The sequence below is a fragment of the Gracilinanus agilis genome, chromosome 4, assembly GCF_016433145.1.
Source record: "Gracilinanus agilis isolate LMUSP501 chromosome 4, AgileGrace, whole genome shotgun sequence".
NCBI classification, from domain to species: Eukaryota; Metazoa; Chordata; class Mammalia; order Didelphimorphia; family Didelphidae; genus Gracilinanus; species Gracilinanus agilis.
Window position 1 is genome coordinate 108833582 of NC_058133.1, and position 15046 is coordinate 108848627.

The 15046-nt window shown below is 38.8% G+C and overlaps 1 protein-coding gene across 3 annotated transcripts in view; it reads right to left on the reverse strand.

Moving 5' to 3' along the window:
• Positions 1-519: 519 nt before the first annotated feature.
• Positions 520-15046, reverse strand: part of RBBP5 (RB binding protein 5, histone lysine methyltransferase complex subunit) — a 32159-nt gene continuing 17632 nt past the window's right edge. The window contains exons 7-14 of one of the 3 annotated variants that reach the window (XM_044677178.1): positions 14733-14852; positions 14327-14480; positions 14161-14232; positions 12383-12500; positions 7529-7598; positions 6846-7075; positions 5904-5981; positions 520-2590 (exon numbers count right to left, since the gene is read on the reverse strand). In XM_044677178.1, coding sequence (XP_044533113.1) covers positions 2562-2590; positions 5904-5981; positions 6846-7075; positions 7529-7598; positions 12383-12500; positions 14161-14232; positions 14327-14480; positions 14733-14852 — 871 coding nt within the window. In that variant the 3' untranslated portion in view covers positions 520-2561. Of the gene's footprint in view, positions 2591-5789; positions 5982-6845; positions 7076-7528; positions 7599-12382; positions 12501-14160; positions 14233-14326; positions 14481-14732; positions 14853-15046 lie in introns of all 3 variants that reach the window. The other 2 variants (XM_044677177.1, XM_044677179.1) reach the window with 2 other exon arrangements.

Consider the following 15046-nt stretch of genomic DNA (forward strand, 5'->3'; position numbering starts at 1 on the left):
TGAAACAGGATATGATGAGTGTTCTTATAGCTTACTTAATTTACAGAAATGTACAGAAATGGCAGTAGTAGTGGTAAGGAAGAGACCCAAGTTTATCCCCAAATTAACACTTTATATGGTAAGATTTCCATGCATGTAGATCTTTAGGATTAAAACAGGTGACTTGTTTTAGAAAACTGGAGTGTAACCTTGTTTAGAGGCAGAAAGGTGGACTATGTGACCTCTCAGACCTATAATTTCAACATCCTTTCATGAGGCCTGTGTATTCAATGCAGCAAAACAAAATGACAGATACAGTGAGGTGTGACTGTTCTTTGCAAACAACTACAAACAACTGTTCTTTAAGTAAAACGATCATCTTTATTTACAAAGTGTCATCACTTTAGCAAGAACTATTCAAGTGACCAATTTTCATCTTTTACAAAACTACAGAGCATTTAAAACTTAAAAAAAAAAGGTAACAAGAGGGAAAACACATACACATATGGGGAGATGAAAGGAAGGAAAAAAATATACATACACTGTACAAATGGAGAAGCGGTCAACTGAAATGAACAACAGGTTTGAAGAGTGGAAAAAAATGTCAGAGTCCCCAAAACAAATCCTGCAAGATGTTGTCAAGGGTCAACTTGAAGGAGCTTAGATGGGTACTCAAATTTGGGGGGGACCGAGGCAGGGGAACAGCTCAATATCCAAGGACCCAGGCAAGGAAATTCAATTTACACAGTAAATGGTGACAAGAGTAAAAAAACATTTCTGTAAATTGGCAGATTAATACAGAATTCAATCTGAAGTAACAACAGTGTTCCTAATGATGTAAACAGAAACATGTCCAGTAATCCACCCAGGTACTTCTACTACTGAGTAACTCATATTAAGAGTCTGGGTAACAAGGGTTTCTGGAAAGAATCATTACATCAAAGAATGTGGACTTTTTGTGACAGACCTTGAGAAATGGACCTTTCTCACATGAACAAGTGAAATGGGAGGAAAGGCTCTTTCATTTTTTGCTTCTCCTACTATTCCCCAAACATCCTACAGAGTAACCAGGTTCATCTCTTTCTAGGATTCTCTCCTGGATCAGGTGGGTTCCTCATGCTATATATAGTATAAACTGTCCTAAAGCTTTCCTCAAGAAGTTAAGAGAAAACACTACCTTCAAATTAAAATAGATACAGATAGGCAATACTGCACCCAGGGCTGTGGATCCCCATTCCACATTTTTGCTTCCCTAAAACAAACTTTTGAAACAATCAGCAAGAAAACATAAACAGAAAAGTCGAGATGATGAGCTACATGGGTTCATGAAGGACCAAGCAATGGAAGTGAAAGAATCCTGGGCAATTTTTTTAAATCCAAAAGCTTCCCATGTGCACGCACATTCAATCTGCCACTCTTGTTTGGTGAATGGTGGGGAAGAAGGCAAGACAACTGAGCAGCCTTTCACAGAAAGGAAGTGACCAAAAGAAAATATTACTAGAGGAACTGTAAGGAGGAGACTAAAACTGCTCACAACACAAGACACGGGTGGGGGCAACATCGATGTTTTGAGGGAAGTGCAAATCCATGGACAGTGATGAAAAAAATTTCACTTTGATCTTTGATTTGAACTCTGTTGCTGCATCTGATTTTGGACAACTCTATTCTAGACCTTGCATAGATACTCTGTCATAAAAGAAGACCCAGAGACACCTTTGTTTGATTTCTTCTCTAGTAGTTTACACATGGCAGCCAAAAAAAAAAAAAAATCACTCATGTGCTACTTTGCCTGGAACAAGTGAAACCACCTGTCTTCAGAAACATGATTTAAGAGAGATTAATTTGATGCTGAAGGCTAAAATGGAAAAAAAAAAAAGTTTAAAGAAAAAAGAACATTTTATATCCCAACCTCGTGGGGATAAGGTTATATGATAGTCGAATTGGGTTTCTTATCTATGTCTTCCCTTTCTGATGGCTCTACATTTTCCTGAGCTTTTCAGAATATAAGCACTTCATTTTCTTGCCTGTTCTTAAAAAGAATGATGAAACATGGAATACAGGCCTTACATATGGCAGGGTTAGGGAAGGAAGGAGAGAAAAGAAAGAGGTACGCAACAGATCCTTTTCTATGAGACAATAGCAGGGAGAGGAAAAGTTACCCAGAAGAACAATTCACTCCAGGACATGTGCTAAGGGATGAGAAGGAGCAGGAGATACGAAAGGGCAGGTCTAAGTGATGCTTAGTTAAGAAAGGTCATACAAAGAAAATGTAGGTGTTGTTCCAGCAACATAACACAGCAGAGAAGCATTCCGTTTAAATGAGTCAGGAGTCCTGGTAATGTCTTTGTAAGTCCTCTTTTCCTGAGTCTATTTGGAATTATGCTTTGAGAGGGAGGGTTGGGGAGGTTGACTTGTTTTTTCATAATTCACATCATTCAAAAATAAGCATCACGCCTCCTTCCACCTGCTGAGACAGGTGGAGGTCTTGGTTTTAAATGAAAGTCAGTCTCATCTGTCCAAGCACAATGTCCGAGGCTGCACCCCGCAGAGTGGGAAAGAATGGAGAACTCTCAAGGTCGTCTTCATAACAGCTCTGAGATGGCTCCCCCTGCTGGAAAGAATGGATGGAAAAGGTTCCATTAGTATCAATTCATTCCAGTGACTTGTGAGAATGGAGAGCTTGACAGATAAGATGTGGTACAAGCAGAAGCAGGCAAAACACTATTTTCCTGATCTAGAAAGAGAGACAGAGCTAACTCTTGGTTATCCTTCATTGAGATCTACCAATAACCCAAACTCTTATTTCAGAAATGAGAGTGCTCATCACACTGGTAGAGTGGAAAAAGCATCACTGGCTCTGAAGTTAGAGCCTGGGTCTAAATCCTATCATTTAGGTTCACTGCCTCTGTGACCTTGGGCAAGTCACTTCTCTGCCATCATCTATAAATGGAGGAGGTCAGACTAAACGGCCTCTGAGGTTCCTTCCAGATCTACGCTATGGTCTGTGACCTCTCCACCCCTTTTCTCATCAAGAGAGCCAAGTTGTATCACTTGAATTTTTATCTTTTCTTCCAAGTTCTAAACCATGCTTCCAAGGGTATAAACAGATTGGATATGATCCAAGATGAGCAGTGGGAAAGGAGAGGAAAGCCAGGGAGCCTCACAATTGGCATCTAAACATGCACTCCCTGAATAACCAACCAAGAGTCAGCTGCAAAAATTTCCCAAAGGCCTCAGAACCCAGCACTTATGGAGAGGCCTCTAATCACCTCAGAACTTTGCCCAGGCTTGCAGACATGGCCTGAAAACCCTTACTCAAGTTTACTAATAAGTCAGCAAACAGAACCCCAACTTTTCAAAGCAAATGAGCACTTCCCTGATTATTCAAGAGAAGCTGTTCAGTCTCTGGGGCCAGCCTTATATGGATAGTTAAGGATGTTGGCAAGGAAGTCCAGAAAAAGAACAAAGTCAATTATGTTCCTGTTCCACACCACAGTGGGGAGATGCAAAAGTGAACATTAATGTCACTTGAAGAAAAAGTAATTTCAAAAAGAAGATTCCTGCTAGGATGTAAGGGAACCCATTTACAAAACTGACTCAGGAGCTTAAAAGAAAAAAGTTTCAACCACAGAATGACACAGCTGGGTATGGGATATGCTGGCAACAAAGACTATTTACATCCACTGGAGAACAGACTGATGTTAAAAGGTTTGAGCTCTATCTTCTAGAAGAATGTCACACTGGTAGAAATTCAGTTATAGTTTTTACAATTCAGCAGGAACAGGTTTTGATAGCACCTTCCCTTATATATCACAACATGAAGAAAATAGTCATGTACCTCTTAAGGCAAGGAAAAAAAAAAATCTGAGATGAACGAAAACAAACTCCACAGGCCTCAACATCCTATCTCTGGCATGGGGAGACAGTTTTGCTCATTCTCTTCTGAACACCCTTGCAATTACTGTTCAAAGAGACAAACAAACCCCAAAATGTCAGGCCACCGAATAAACCAAAAACCCTATAGAAAACGATGGAATTCAGATCTCTTCTTCCTAAAAGTTTATTATCAGATCCCAGAAACTGGCTTTTCTGGATTTAAACCAGTTTTTGCTGATAACACTATAGCTAACTCCTAATTAGAGAAATGACTGGATCAACAAGTCAATGACATATTAAATAAACACTTACAACGATCAGTGTATTATATCATGCTAAGCCTATGTCCCAGGACAGTGAGTTTTATATCTTTATTCTTCTGAATGCACAATACAAGTTCTTTGCAACAATTAAGCAATAAAACTTAAGCAGAGCAGATGAGATGATAAGCAACGAGGGTTACAAAGGACCAATGATGGAAGTAGGGAGAACTTTGGGAGGGAAAAAAAAAGCAGCAGCATCTGCTCCCAAGGACACATACAACTAGGTACAACACAAAGGGAGCCTATTAGTAAGGTAACATTTAGGCAGTGGAGCTACAGACATGCAACTCTGGTTCACAACTCCCAATGTCACCTCAAGACTAATATGAGTTATGCTGATATCAAACTTCCTACTCTTTCTTCAGGCAGCCAAAAAGAGGCCCACAGAATCAGAAGGAACACTTTTGACCGAATATCTGATTTCAGAAGGATCCAGGCCGTAGTTTGCTATTGTTCGAATGAATAGGACTTGTGATTTCATCTTTGCTGGGAGCCTCTGGTGAGGAAACGTCTCTACCAATGCCAATGGGCATCTCCTCTGCAACTGAGAGTCTTAGAGAGATGCCTGGGGCCCTTGCAAGGTTGAGTGACTTGCCCAGAGTCACACAGCCAGGATGAATTAGAGGCAGGACTTGAACCTAAAGCTTCCTGACTACAAGGCCAACTCTCTCTCCACTAGGCCATATGCTACCTCTCGAGTCTCAATAATGCTGCTTATTTCTTTTGTAAAGCCCATCAAATATAAAGAGTGCAGGACTGCTCTCATTAGAGAAATTTTAGTGTTTACTGAACATGCTTTCTGGATTGAAGGGGAAGAATATGCCAAATTACTAGAAGCTACAGTTAGTCACAAAAACTTGAATATTTCCCCAAACTGCCCAATCAGGTGTTTTGATGAATGAAACAGTTCTAAATGAGGGCTTAGGGAAAGTGGCCTTACTAATAAATGGCAGGAAATTAAAGAGTCCCTTTGGTTTAGGATGAATTCATTTCCCTTACAACATATAAGACCCAGTTTAGAGCAAAAGATCCACTCCTAATTAAAAAAGGGCCATCCCTCCCAAATTTTAAATACCATGAAAAGTGAGATGGCCCATTGACTGAGAAGCCAGTTTGAAAAGGCTTAGGCATTAAGATCTTACACAGACACTGTAGCCTCTACATCCCAGTAGCTGCTTTTCTGGTCAGCTCCTCCCAGGTTTTCTCCTCCCATTTTCGGGTCCTGACATCATGATGGTATGTACCTCAAAAACTTCATCTTCCTTCCTAGCCATTCAGAAGTGTACAACCACCAACTCCATTACTGGCACTGGGCTACTAGGGGGGAAAAACAGACAAACAATGCTGGGACTTTGGTAGAAGGCTCCATTTGGCTCCCCGGCTAAATTTTTGTTTCTTTTACTCAGAGTAAAAACTTGGGAGTGAACAGAGATAAGGAAAACAATCAAAATGTGATTTCTCCTGCCCTTGGCAGCAGCTTAACCCCTCGGGAGTGAATGCCACTGGTAAGTAAGGAAGGGAGGGAGAAGTAAAGCGCTGCGTCAGACTGCGTCGGGGCTGTAGAAAGCAAGGCCGCCGCGCAAGCCGGGAACGCCCACCACGGGTCCTTACCTGTCAAGGGCTGGCTGGGCTCCGCCTGCACTCTACCCTTCGCTGCTCCTTCCAGAGGTAAACCTCTGTCCCCTTTGTAGAGTTTCGGTTTAAATGGAGAATCTTTCTCTTTACCTTTTGATCCTTTAGGCCGGCCTGCTTGCTTCTTCTTCGATTTGCCATCCCCCTTCACCCCCAGTAGCGGATGGACTTCTGCAAAGGGACAAATAGGTATGGGAAGGAATCCACACAAACCAATCCAAATCTCTAGCCTCCTACCAAAGTCAAGAGTATGTGGTGCCACAGCCAACCAGGAACTCTGTGCCAAGATTCAAAGGGTGAGGCTGAATCTGCTCAAGTTCTTACCTTTTACAGAACTATGAAAGGAGGAAGCAAAGAACTGAGGAGAAGCTGCTCATCAGACAAAGCCAAACCCAGTCAGTTTCTAGGGAAGAAGCTGCATCATCAGTACAATAATTCAAATGGAAGCTAAGGTCTACATTAATATTACACTATGGGCTAACATAAGGTGCAGCTATGGGCTTGATTCTAGCCACTCTGGTGGAGTGGGAAGAAAATGCAATTGGGAGGAAGGAGGTCTGACCTTGCTCTGCTGATAACCAGCTACATGACTGTAGGTAAAGGCCTTCTCACTAGGCCTCAAGAAAATGCTGGTGTTGTACCAGACAATCCTTTGTCTCTTCTAGCTCAGACATTCTCTTGATGATGTAGAGGTTGAGAAGGGAGGATATGCAGGTTTTTTGCATGCATTTAGGAGCCAGAATGGCAATAAAGGTTCTGTCCTGCCCTAATGTGACAGGTTTATAATCAAATATTCAAAATAAGGTATGGCCAAATTAAGAGTACATTTATAACTAACAACTATTCTTCCACAAGACTAACTGGAGGTCCACTCTGAGCTGGAAGAGTAATGACCTGCTAACCAGTATTTGGCTCTAACTTCATAATAAGGCAATCCCTACAGATACTGTAGATACTTTCAGAAAAAAAAAAGGTTGTCAGTCATGTAGATGAGTGAACAATCATCAATTAGGTACCAAAAGAAACAGGTCTCACCATCATTAGGTACTCCTTGTAGCTCAATGTTGGTGGTTTTGGTTTTCTTCTTTGGTGGCTGGGGCCCATCTGCTGAAGACTGTCTCTTCTTCTCTGAACCAGCTCCTTCTTCCATCAATGAGGTTTGGACTGCATCAGGTGGGGGTCCGTAAGGGTTTTCCTCTGGGTCTTCTACCTCGGGGGCAATGGGTAAGTATAACAAGGCCTTTGAATCTTCTAGTTCCTCATCACTGTGGAGAGAAAAAAGAGGAAAAAACCATTGTACTTAAAACCATGTATTGCTTTAACCAATATATATCTGTTAAGTTTCCACTATATACAAAGCACATAATCAGGTTTGGGTTTTTTTTGAATCCTTACCTTCTATCTTAGAATCAATCTATATATTGGTTCCAAGGCTAAAGAGTGGTAAGGGCTAGGCAATTGGGGTTTAAGTGACTTGCCCAGGATCACGCAGCTAGAAAGCTGCCCCACACACAATCAGTTTTTAAGATACAAGGTAGAGACTCTCCCTAAATCAGGCATGGAAATGAATAAGAGGCCAAGTGTCTAAAATTTCATAGGAGAGGAAGTGATGAAGAGGGGAATTCAAGGGAAGAATACTGACTGATAAAAACAAAAAGTAAGAGAAGCCCAAGATGCTCTCCTTTCAAAAGCAAACACACAAGGCCAGTAGCACTCACCTGCTACAAAAGGCAGCTATAGGATCTACACTAGTGACATCTACTTCTTCATCTTCTGCAGCATCAGCACCTACAATATAGTTAAAAAGAGAATAACAGATTTATAATAAATAAACATGAGTTATAAGTGCTATGAGAGCATGAACTATAATTACAAATACTGTCAGCATAATCTAAGATTATTTTCTTACCATGTACAGGCTCGTCACCCATGTGGTTTCTCCTTTAACACAAAACAAAAGGTATGGCGAATCTGAGGTTGGTGGCTGAAAATAAAGCTCACCCCTGAGGCCCAGCACCACCAGATGTCTAAGTGATGGTCTGTAGCACTGTACAGGTCATTTGACCCATTTTATGTTCTTATCTGTATAGATCTGAATACACAAGTACCCACAGCATTCAGTCCGGTGACAATTATTGTCAGGAACAGAAAAAATAAGACAAGGTCACTGCCTTCAAGGAGCTTCCTGTCACATTAGTGCATGCAGAAGAAATGCAACCCTTGGAAATCAAAACATATAACTCTTGTTCGGCTATAGGGTCCTCCAGGAACTTACTATAAAATTGGGAAAATGAGACAAGCATTCATAAAATGTCAAAGGAGTGGTAAAGATGAAAAATGCTACAAAAGGTTAAGTAAAGCAGAGAAAGGCAAGGTAGCCAGCCCCAAAAGTGTGGAATGGTGACCTGGTTAGTGCTTGGTCATCCTACATCTTCTCATCTTCATCCTCAATAGCAGCATTTATAAAGTGCACCCCATACTTTTTCTCTAGGTATTATCTCCATTTTTCAAATGAAGAAACTGAGCCTGAAAGGCACTAACAAGATCACACAGCTTACTAATGTCTTAGTTGGGTTTTAGACTCAGGTATTCTTGGCTCCAATGTATACATTGAGCCACCCAACTGCCAAAATAATGCAAAAATTTGTCATATTAGACTTGCTTAAAAGTACTAATTGGCATACTAAGAAATCAGCAACATAGTCAAGGAGCAAACAATTCAGGAAAGCAGTTAAGTCACACTTCCTTCGAGAAATACCTAATAGTAAGAGGAGGAAAAAAATGGAAGTAGTCATTGGCATATAGAAAGAAAGGCACACTAATTCCCTTCTCTGAACTAGCCTACCTATTCTATAAAGCAATCTGAAACTGTGTTAAGAAACTGACTAAAATGCCTAGGCCTTTGACTCAAAGAACCCACTCTGAGACATATAAACAGGTCAGTAAGAAAGACTCCATATACTCCAAAATATTTACAGCAGCAATTTTTATGGTAGTAAAAAAAACCAGAAATAAAGTTGATATCCACTGACTAAGAAATCGTTAAACATGGTGCTTTAATAATATACACATCAACAACAATCCAAATTTAAACAAAAGAAACTGAATGCTATAAAGTTATGATGACCAAGCTTTCTCCTTTATTGGTAGCAGTACTAGGGACTAAGGGTGTAACTCTACATAGAATGTCAGAATTCACTAGTGTGTTGGTTGGTTTTGCTGAACTTTTCTCCTTTTTATTCATTGTTATAAGATATAGCTCGCTCAAAGAGAGAGGGGAAGGGGAAAGAATGGGAAATATCAATAATGAAAAAAGATTAATAATTTTTTTTAAGATACTCAAAAGGATTTGTGATCTCATTAATTTGGGAATTTCTTCCAATGACACAGATTGTAATCCATCAAGATAAGCTGATCCTATAGTTCTCTTGTCCATGTTCTCCCAGAATTTCTCAATTTCTACTAACATCCCAAGAGTACCAATGGATCGCTTTGGGTGCCACCTGTCATGTTGCCCTTACCACATGGCCAGCCCATCTTCTCTTCCTGACATGAGATTCTGACATCCTTTCCTCCTAGTCTTCTTCGGAATTCCTTACTCATTACACATTGCAGCCTGCTGAAACCTACCATATGCCTCTCCATCACCCTCTGTGTGACATTCATCTTTGGTTCTTCAAAGGAAAGGGTTTCTTCCTAAGACTTGCTGCTATACTGTGACAGTGGTAAAATATGAATATTGAAAGGATGGGTCTTTGTTTTCATTGTAAGGCTGGAATCAGTAAAAGAGCTTTGTAATTTCCCGTCTGCTTTCCTCTTCCTTTTCAACTTACCATCCATCTTATGGTCTGTGCCAGACATACATATAATTGGACAAGCTCTGTAGGGTGTTTATCTAAATTCATTCTGAAATCTGGGCAATAAAAATTCTTTATCCTTTTGGTCTTTCCTGTGTGGACAAGACAAATTCCTTTGAGTTATTACAGATCTCTTCCAGGAGGCTTAGCAATGTATTAGGACTTGCTGTAATCATCAAAATGTCATCAGAAAATAATATCTGGAAGATATCACTATCTACAAGGAATTTTTCTTCTTCCCTGGCATTTAGATTTTCTACTGCATCTCCTCCATCATCACTGTGGTTGGCCTTTGGCAAGAATATCTATATTATGGCCCATCTAATACTTATTTTTGGAGGGTCATTGAACAAAGTTATATTTTCACAGCTTCCAGGAAATCCTGAATGATCTTGATATATGAATATGATATATGAAGAGGAGACTGCTGTAAGGAAATCTAGTGCAGAATGAGTAGATCTGAGCCTAGGGGTGGTAGACCAAGATGAAAGAGTAGACAGAATTAAGCAGGAGCTTTGTGGCTCTGATCCCAAAATGGGGTGTTGAATCCAATCCCCATCCTGGTCTGAGGCCTACATCTAAGAAACAGGGCAAAGTGCTCAGACCAAGGGAAACCATGAAGTTTCATGCATGAAAATGAACCTGCTAGCTAGCTAATGAAGTATTCTACTGGCGCTCCAATCCTGGGCGAGTCTAAAATTGTGTCACCCAGACCCAAACTACAGTCAGAAGCTTGCAAGGCTCAGACCAAAAGGATAGCAATCAGACTATGTCCTAGAGAAGATTACTTTGGGTACACTGAGAACTTGAAAGTCCCTAGCCTAAGGTGCTCCTCACTCAACATCCAAAGAAAAAGCAGCAGAACCCAAGGAAATATAACATTCAACCAAGTTAGGTCCTGACTCTCCCTCCAAAAGTATGAAGAACCTAACAAGTCCAAATTCTGGAAGTAAGGCTTAAACAATGAATAAATAGTAATCCCACCATAAAAAGCTTTCGTGGCGCTGAGAGGGATGCCTGAGATACAAAGAAAGAAGAGAATGATTCTAAAACATCTATAAATAAAAGCCTCAAATAAAAACATAGTTTGGGCACAAGTACCACTATAATTCTTGGGGTGAAAGTGAGGGGGGAGGAAAGGAGTTTAAAGTGATTAATAAATGAGAGTGCTAGAGAAGAAATAATTGGAAAAATAAATTAAAACAATGGAGAAAAGACCTGGAAGGAAAATTAGCTGATTAACATGAAAGGTACAAAACCTTACCCAAACAGACACCTTGAAAATTAGCATAAAAAAAGTTAGATTCCACAAGACAAGAATATCAATACAAAAGTTAAAAGATTGATTTTTTTAAAAAAGAAAATGTAAGGTATCTCTTAGCAAAAACAACTGACCTGGAAAAAAAGATCAAGGAAAAATCATTTAAGAATCAATAGACTACCTAAAATCCACAACCAAAAAAAAGAACCTAGACATTCCATTGCTTTGAAGTCAAAGGAAAAATACTGCAAGCAGACAGAAAAAAAATCCACAATAAGTATCACACAAGATTTATCAGCCACAACTAAAAATCATTAATCTTACAATATATTGTAAAAGGCAAAGATGTAAGCTTACAACCAAAAATAACTTACCCAGCAAAACTGAATATAATCCTACAGGGGGAAAAAAATGAACTTTTAAAATAAGATTTCTAGTATTCTTGTTGAGAAGTCTAGAGAAACTTTGAAAATACAAACAAGTGAGTCCAAAGAAAAACAAAAAGGTAAATACAAGAGCTCAATTAAAAGAAACTAAATAAGGATGAAATGTTTACATTCTAATAAGGGGAGAGGATAGTAGAACACTAATGTCATAAGAGGTCACAGAAGGAAGTAAATAAGACAGAGGACCTGGAATGGATTTAAGAAAAAGAAAGAAAGGGGAAAAAAAGGAAAGAGAAGAAAAGAGAATACTAGGGAAAAAAGGAGGAAGGATGGGGAAAATCATCTGGCATAAATGAGATACACAAGTAGAAAACTACATAAACAAGGAAGAAGGGTGGAAGCAGCAGGCAAATCTTGACCTCACTTTCATTTGAATTAGTCAGAGAAGGATAGAATATAAAATACAAGAATTATGTGCCAAAAAAAAGAGAAACAAAAGGAAATCAGGAAAAGGGGGGGAAGGGGAAATAACAGAGAAGAGCTCTTAAGCCAACAACAAAATAAAACCTAACACTTTAGAGAAGTGAAGAGTGGTGAAGTAGTAACCAAGAGGAGTAGGAGAGAAAATAGGAAAGAGGGAAAGAAAAGAAGAGTAAATAATCAAGGTTTACACAGTAACAGTGGCTGCTGAGGAGGTGATTGAGAAATTCTATGAGCTCTTGATACAACCTCTCAAATCAAATCAACACAATCTGATAACATGACTTCAATGCAAAAATGAGAAAGGTAGGAATGGGAAAAAATACATGTTCAGGAGAGAGATGAGAAAGGTCCCAAACTTGTAGATTGTATCTAATGTCTGCAGTATTAACCACACCATAAAGGATGAAATGGGAGTATGTTTTAATTAACAGGAAAAGGCTTGCTACTGATGTGGTAAGTGATCTCCCTGAATCTGCTATCTGTGGACAGTCAAATCACTGACTTGTCTCAGCTAAAACAAGAATTTATTAAAAACAAGAAGAATTTTTAAAAAGAAAAAGAAACATGGTGACTGAAAAACAGTACCTGTTTGTTCGGGTTCACTCTTATCTTCATCCTCAATGTCAAACTCTGACTCCCTTTCCTCATACTCCACATTCTCATCCAGTTCCTTAAAGTCTGGGGCGAATGCACTCCAGTTTTCCTGCGCCACAAACACAGAACACCTCATTCACATTCACTGCCTTACACTTTAAAGATAAAATACCACCTGCAACCAGGAACTTGACTTTTAAAATTCTATTTATGACAGACACAAAAACTACACAAATTTTGGCAGAAACGTTTTGAAAAGTTTGTTAGTTTAGTTACTTTCTATCTAAAAATGCTCATCTTCAAAAGTCCATTTTTCTCTTTGGAGAAATAAGTTTCAGTTAAATTAAAATGGATCTTTCTTACAAGATTACTCATCTCCATGACTTAAAAGTTGTTCTCAGTAGAAAATAAAGGCATGAAAGTTGAGAAATATCTTTTGTTAGCCAAACACTGTGGGAAATTTTCCTTAAAAATTGCCAACAATCTTTTAGTTGTTAAATTCAATTCTCAGTCTTCATCCTCCTTGACTTCCTTGCAGCTTTCAAACACTGTTGATCATTCCCTCCTAGATACTCTCCTCTCTCTTAGCTTCTGATGCTATTCCCCTCTTTCTATTCCTTTTTAAAATTTTTATTTTTACTATACTTTTAAATTATCAACAAATAAAACATTCCAATAAAACATTCCAATATATAAAGAACAAAAAAAAGGAGGATTGTACGTGAAACTATGAACTTCTTTTTATGGAGTTTTTAAAAGTGCATAGTATAAAACAAGGAAGTAACAAAATTGTTGGGATTTTGTTCCTTGTTTTAAATTTTGTATTTCTGTGTATTTCTTTTTTTTCTTAATAGCTCTTTTCTTTATCTCATTCTTCCTCCTCTCCAAAATAGAAAACCTGCCTTGCCTTATAACAAATTGGTATAGGCAGGCAAAACAAATCACACCAGACACATCCAAAGATAGAATCTCTCCTGCCCCTCTGATCCCTGACCTTTCTGTCAAGAAGTATAAAGATGTGCTTCATTATTAATCTTCTAAAGCTGTTCTCTAACAGCTCATTCTTGCTTCCTCCTTGGATTTAAATCAAACAGTCAATATCCTCTTCTCTAGGGGTTCCCCATTCCTGGAATGCTCTCCCTCTTTACCTCAGCCTTTTCAAATGCTACCTTAAGTAGGAGGACTTCTCCCATTCTCAAGGATGACCTTCCACTGACTTCATATATATCTAGTTTACACCAAATTATTTAGATGTTATCCCATTGGTTAGAACATGAGCTCCCTGAGGGTACTGTTTTTGCCTTTCTCAGTATATTCCCAGCACAGTGTCTGGTACACAGTAATCATTTAATAAATGCCTGTCTGACTAACTCATTAGAGCTAGAAGGGATCTTAGGAGTCCTAAAATCCAATACCTTTGTTTTAAAGATGAGAAACTTAAGACCCTGAATAATTAAATGATTTGCCCAGGGTTACAGGTAACAGAAATGGGATTTAAACCTACATCCTCAGATTCCAAAACCAGTAATCCTTGGGCCTTTTAAAGTCATCTTCATTTACATATTGTACCTAAGGCTAAAGATCTGGCACATCTGCTTCAGATAAGAATCTGAGAAGTCAAATCTTGTCCCTCTCCACCAAACAAAAAGGCACAAACATATACAAAAGACTGATAAAGCTAATAAGAGAACTATAAAACTAACTCTAAAATGGAAATGGAAGGGATGTGGCTTCAAAGTAAATAATTACAAGTAAAAACAGGTACTTACCACTTGATTTTGTGCCCAAATAGATACCACTCCACTAGAAATGGATGCTATGATAGGTCTGACAGGATGCCACTGTAGTTAAATAAAGGGAAAGGAAACATTTTTTAAAATGTAGTTGAGATTTTTCTAGAAAACGTGCATGACAAAAGCCTTCCATTCTACTCACAGCTACATCCAATAGAAGTTCTCCTCTGGTCCCATGAAGAATCTTCACCAAGTTACCAATACTCTTCTCCCAGATATACAGGGCATGCTGTCGGGCAGAGCCTGCAACTATGTATTCCCCATCTCCAGAAAAACAACATTTCTTCCAAGGTGTCCTAAAAATCAAGGGGAGGAAAATTATACAAGAATATAGTTACCATACAGAAATACCCAACCATTTCCCCTATGCTTAAAATAAAAATAGTAAACACAAAATGCCAAGAAGAAAAATCCAAGGGCTTTGAATCATAGTAGATAGGAATTTATCCTACTAGGAACAAAGTATATTGGTCCTAAAACTGATCAGACTTTTTATTTTATATGCATCTACTTATGGCAGTATTTCTTCTTAAAAATGAGACATGTACCTGTTTACCAAATCCTGCAATTTTTGCATGGGTTCTGGTTCTCCATCTCTGCCACAGGTTAAAATTTCCCTCCCATCATACACTCGGATTATTCGATCTGCTGTATTTATTAAAAAACAACTGCAAGAGAAGAGGGAAGGAACAAAAAAATGAAGACCAAAGGTCCTAAATGGGTTACTATTAACACTATCTATGACTAACACTTAGAGTAACAAATTATAAGCTCTTAGGTGGAAAGGACCTTAAAAGTCATACCTCCAAGATTATGAGACCCCTCTACAAGAGGTGTCAAACTCAAAAAGAAGAGATTTAAA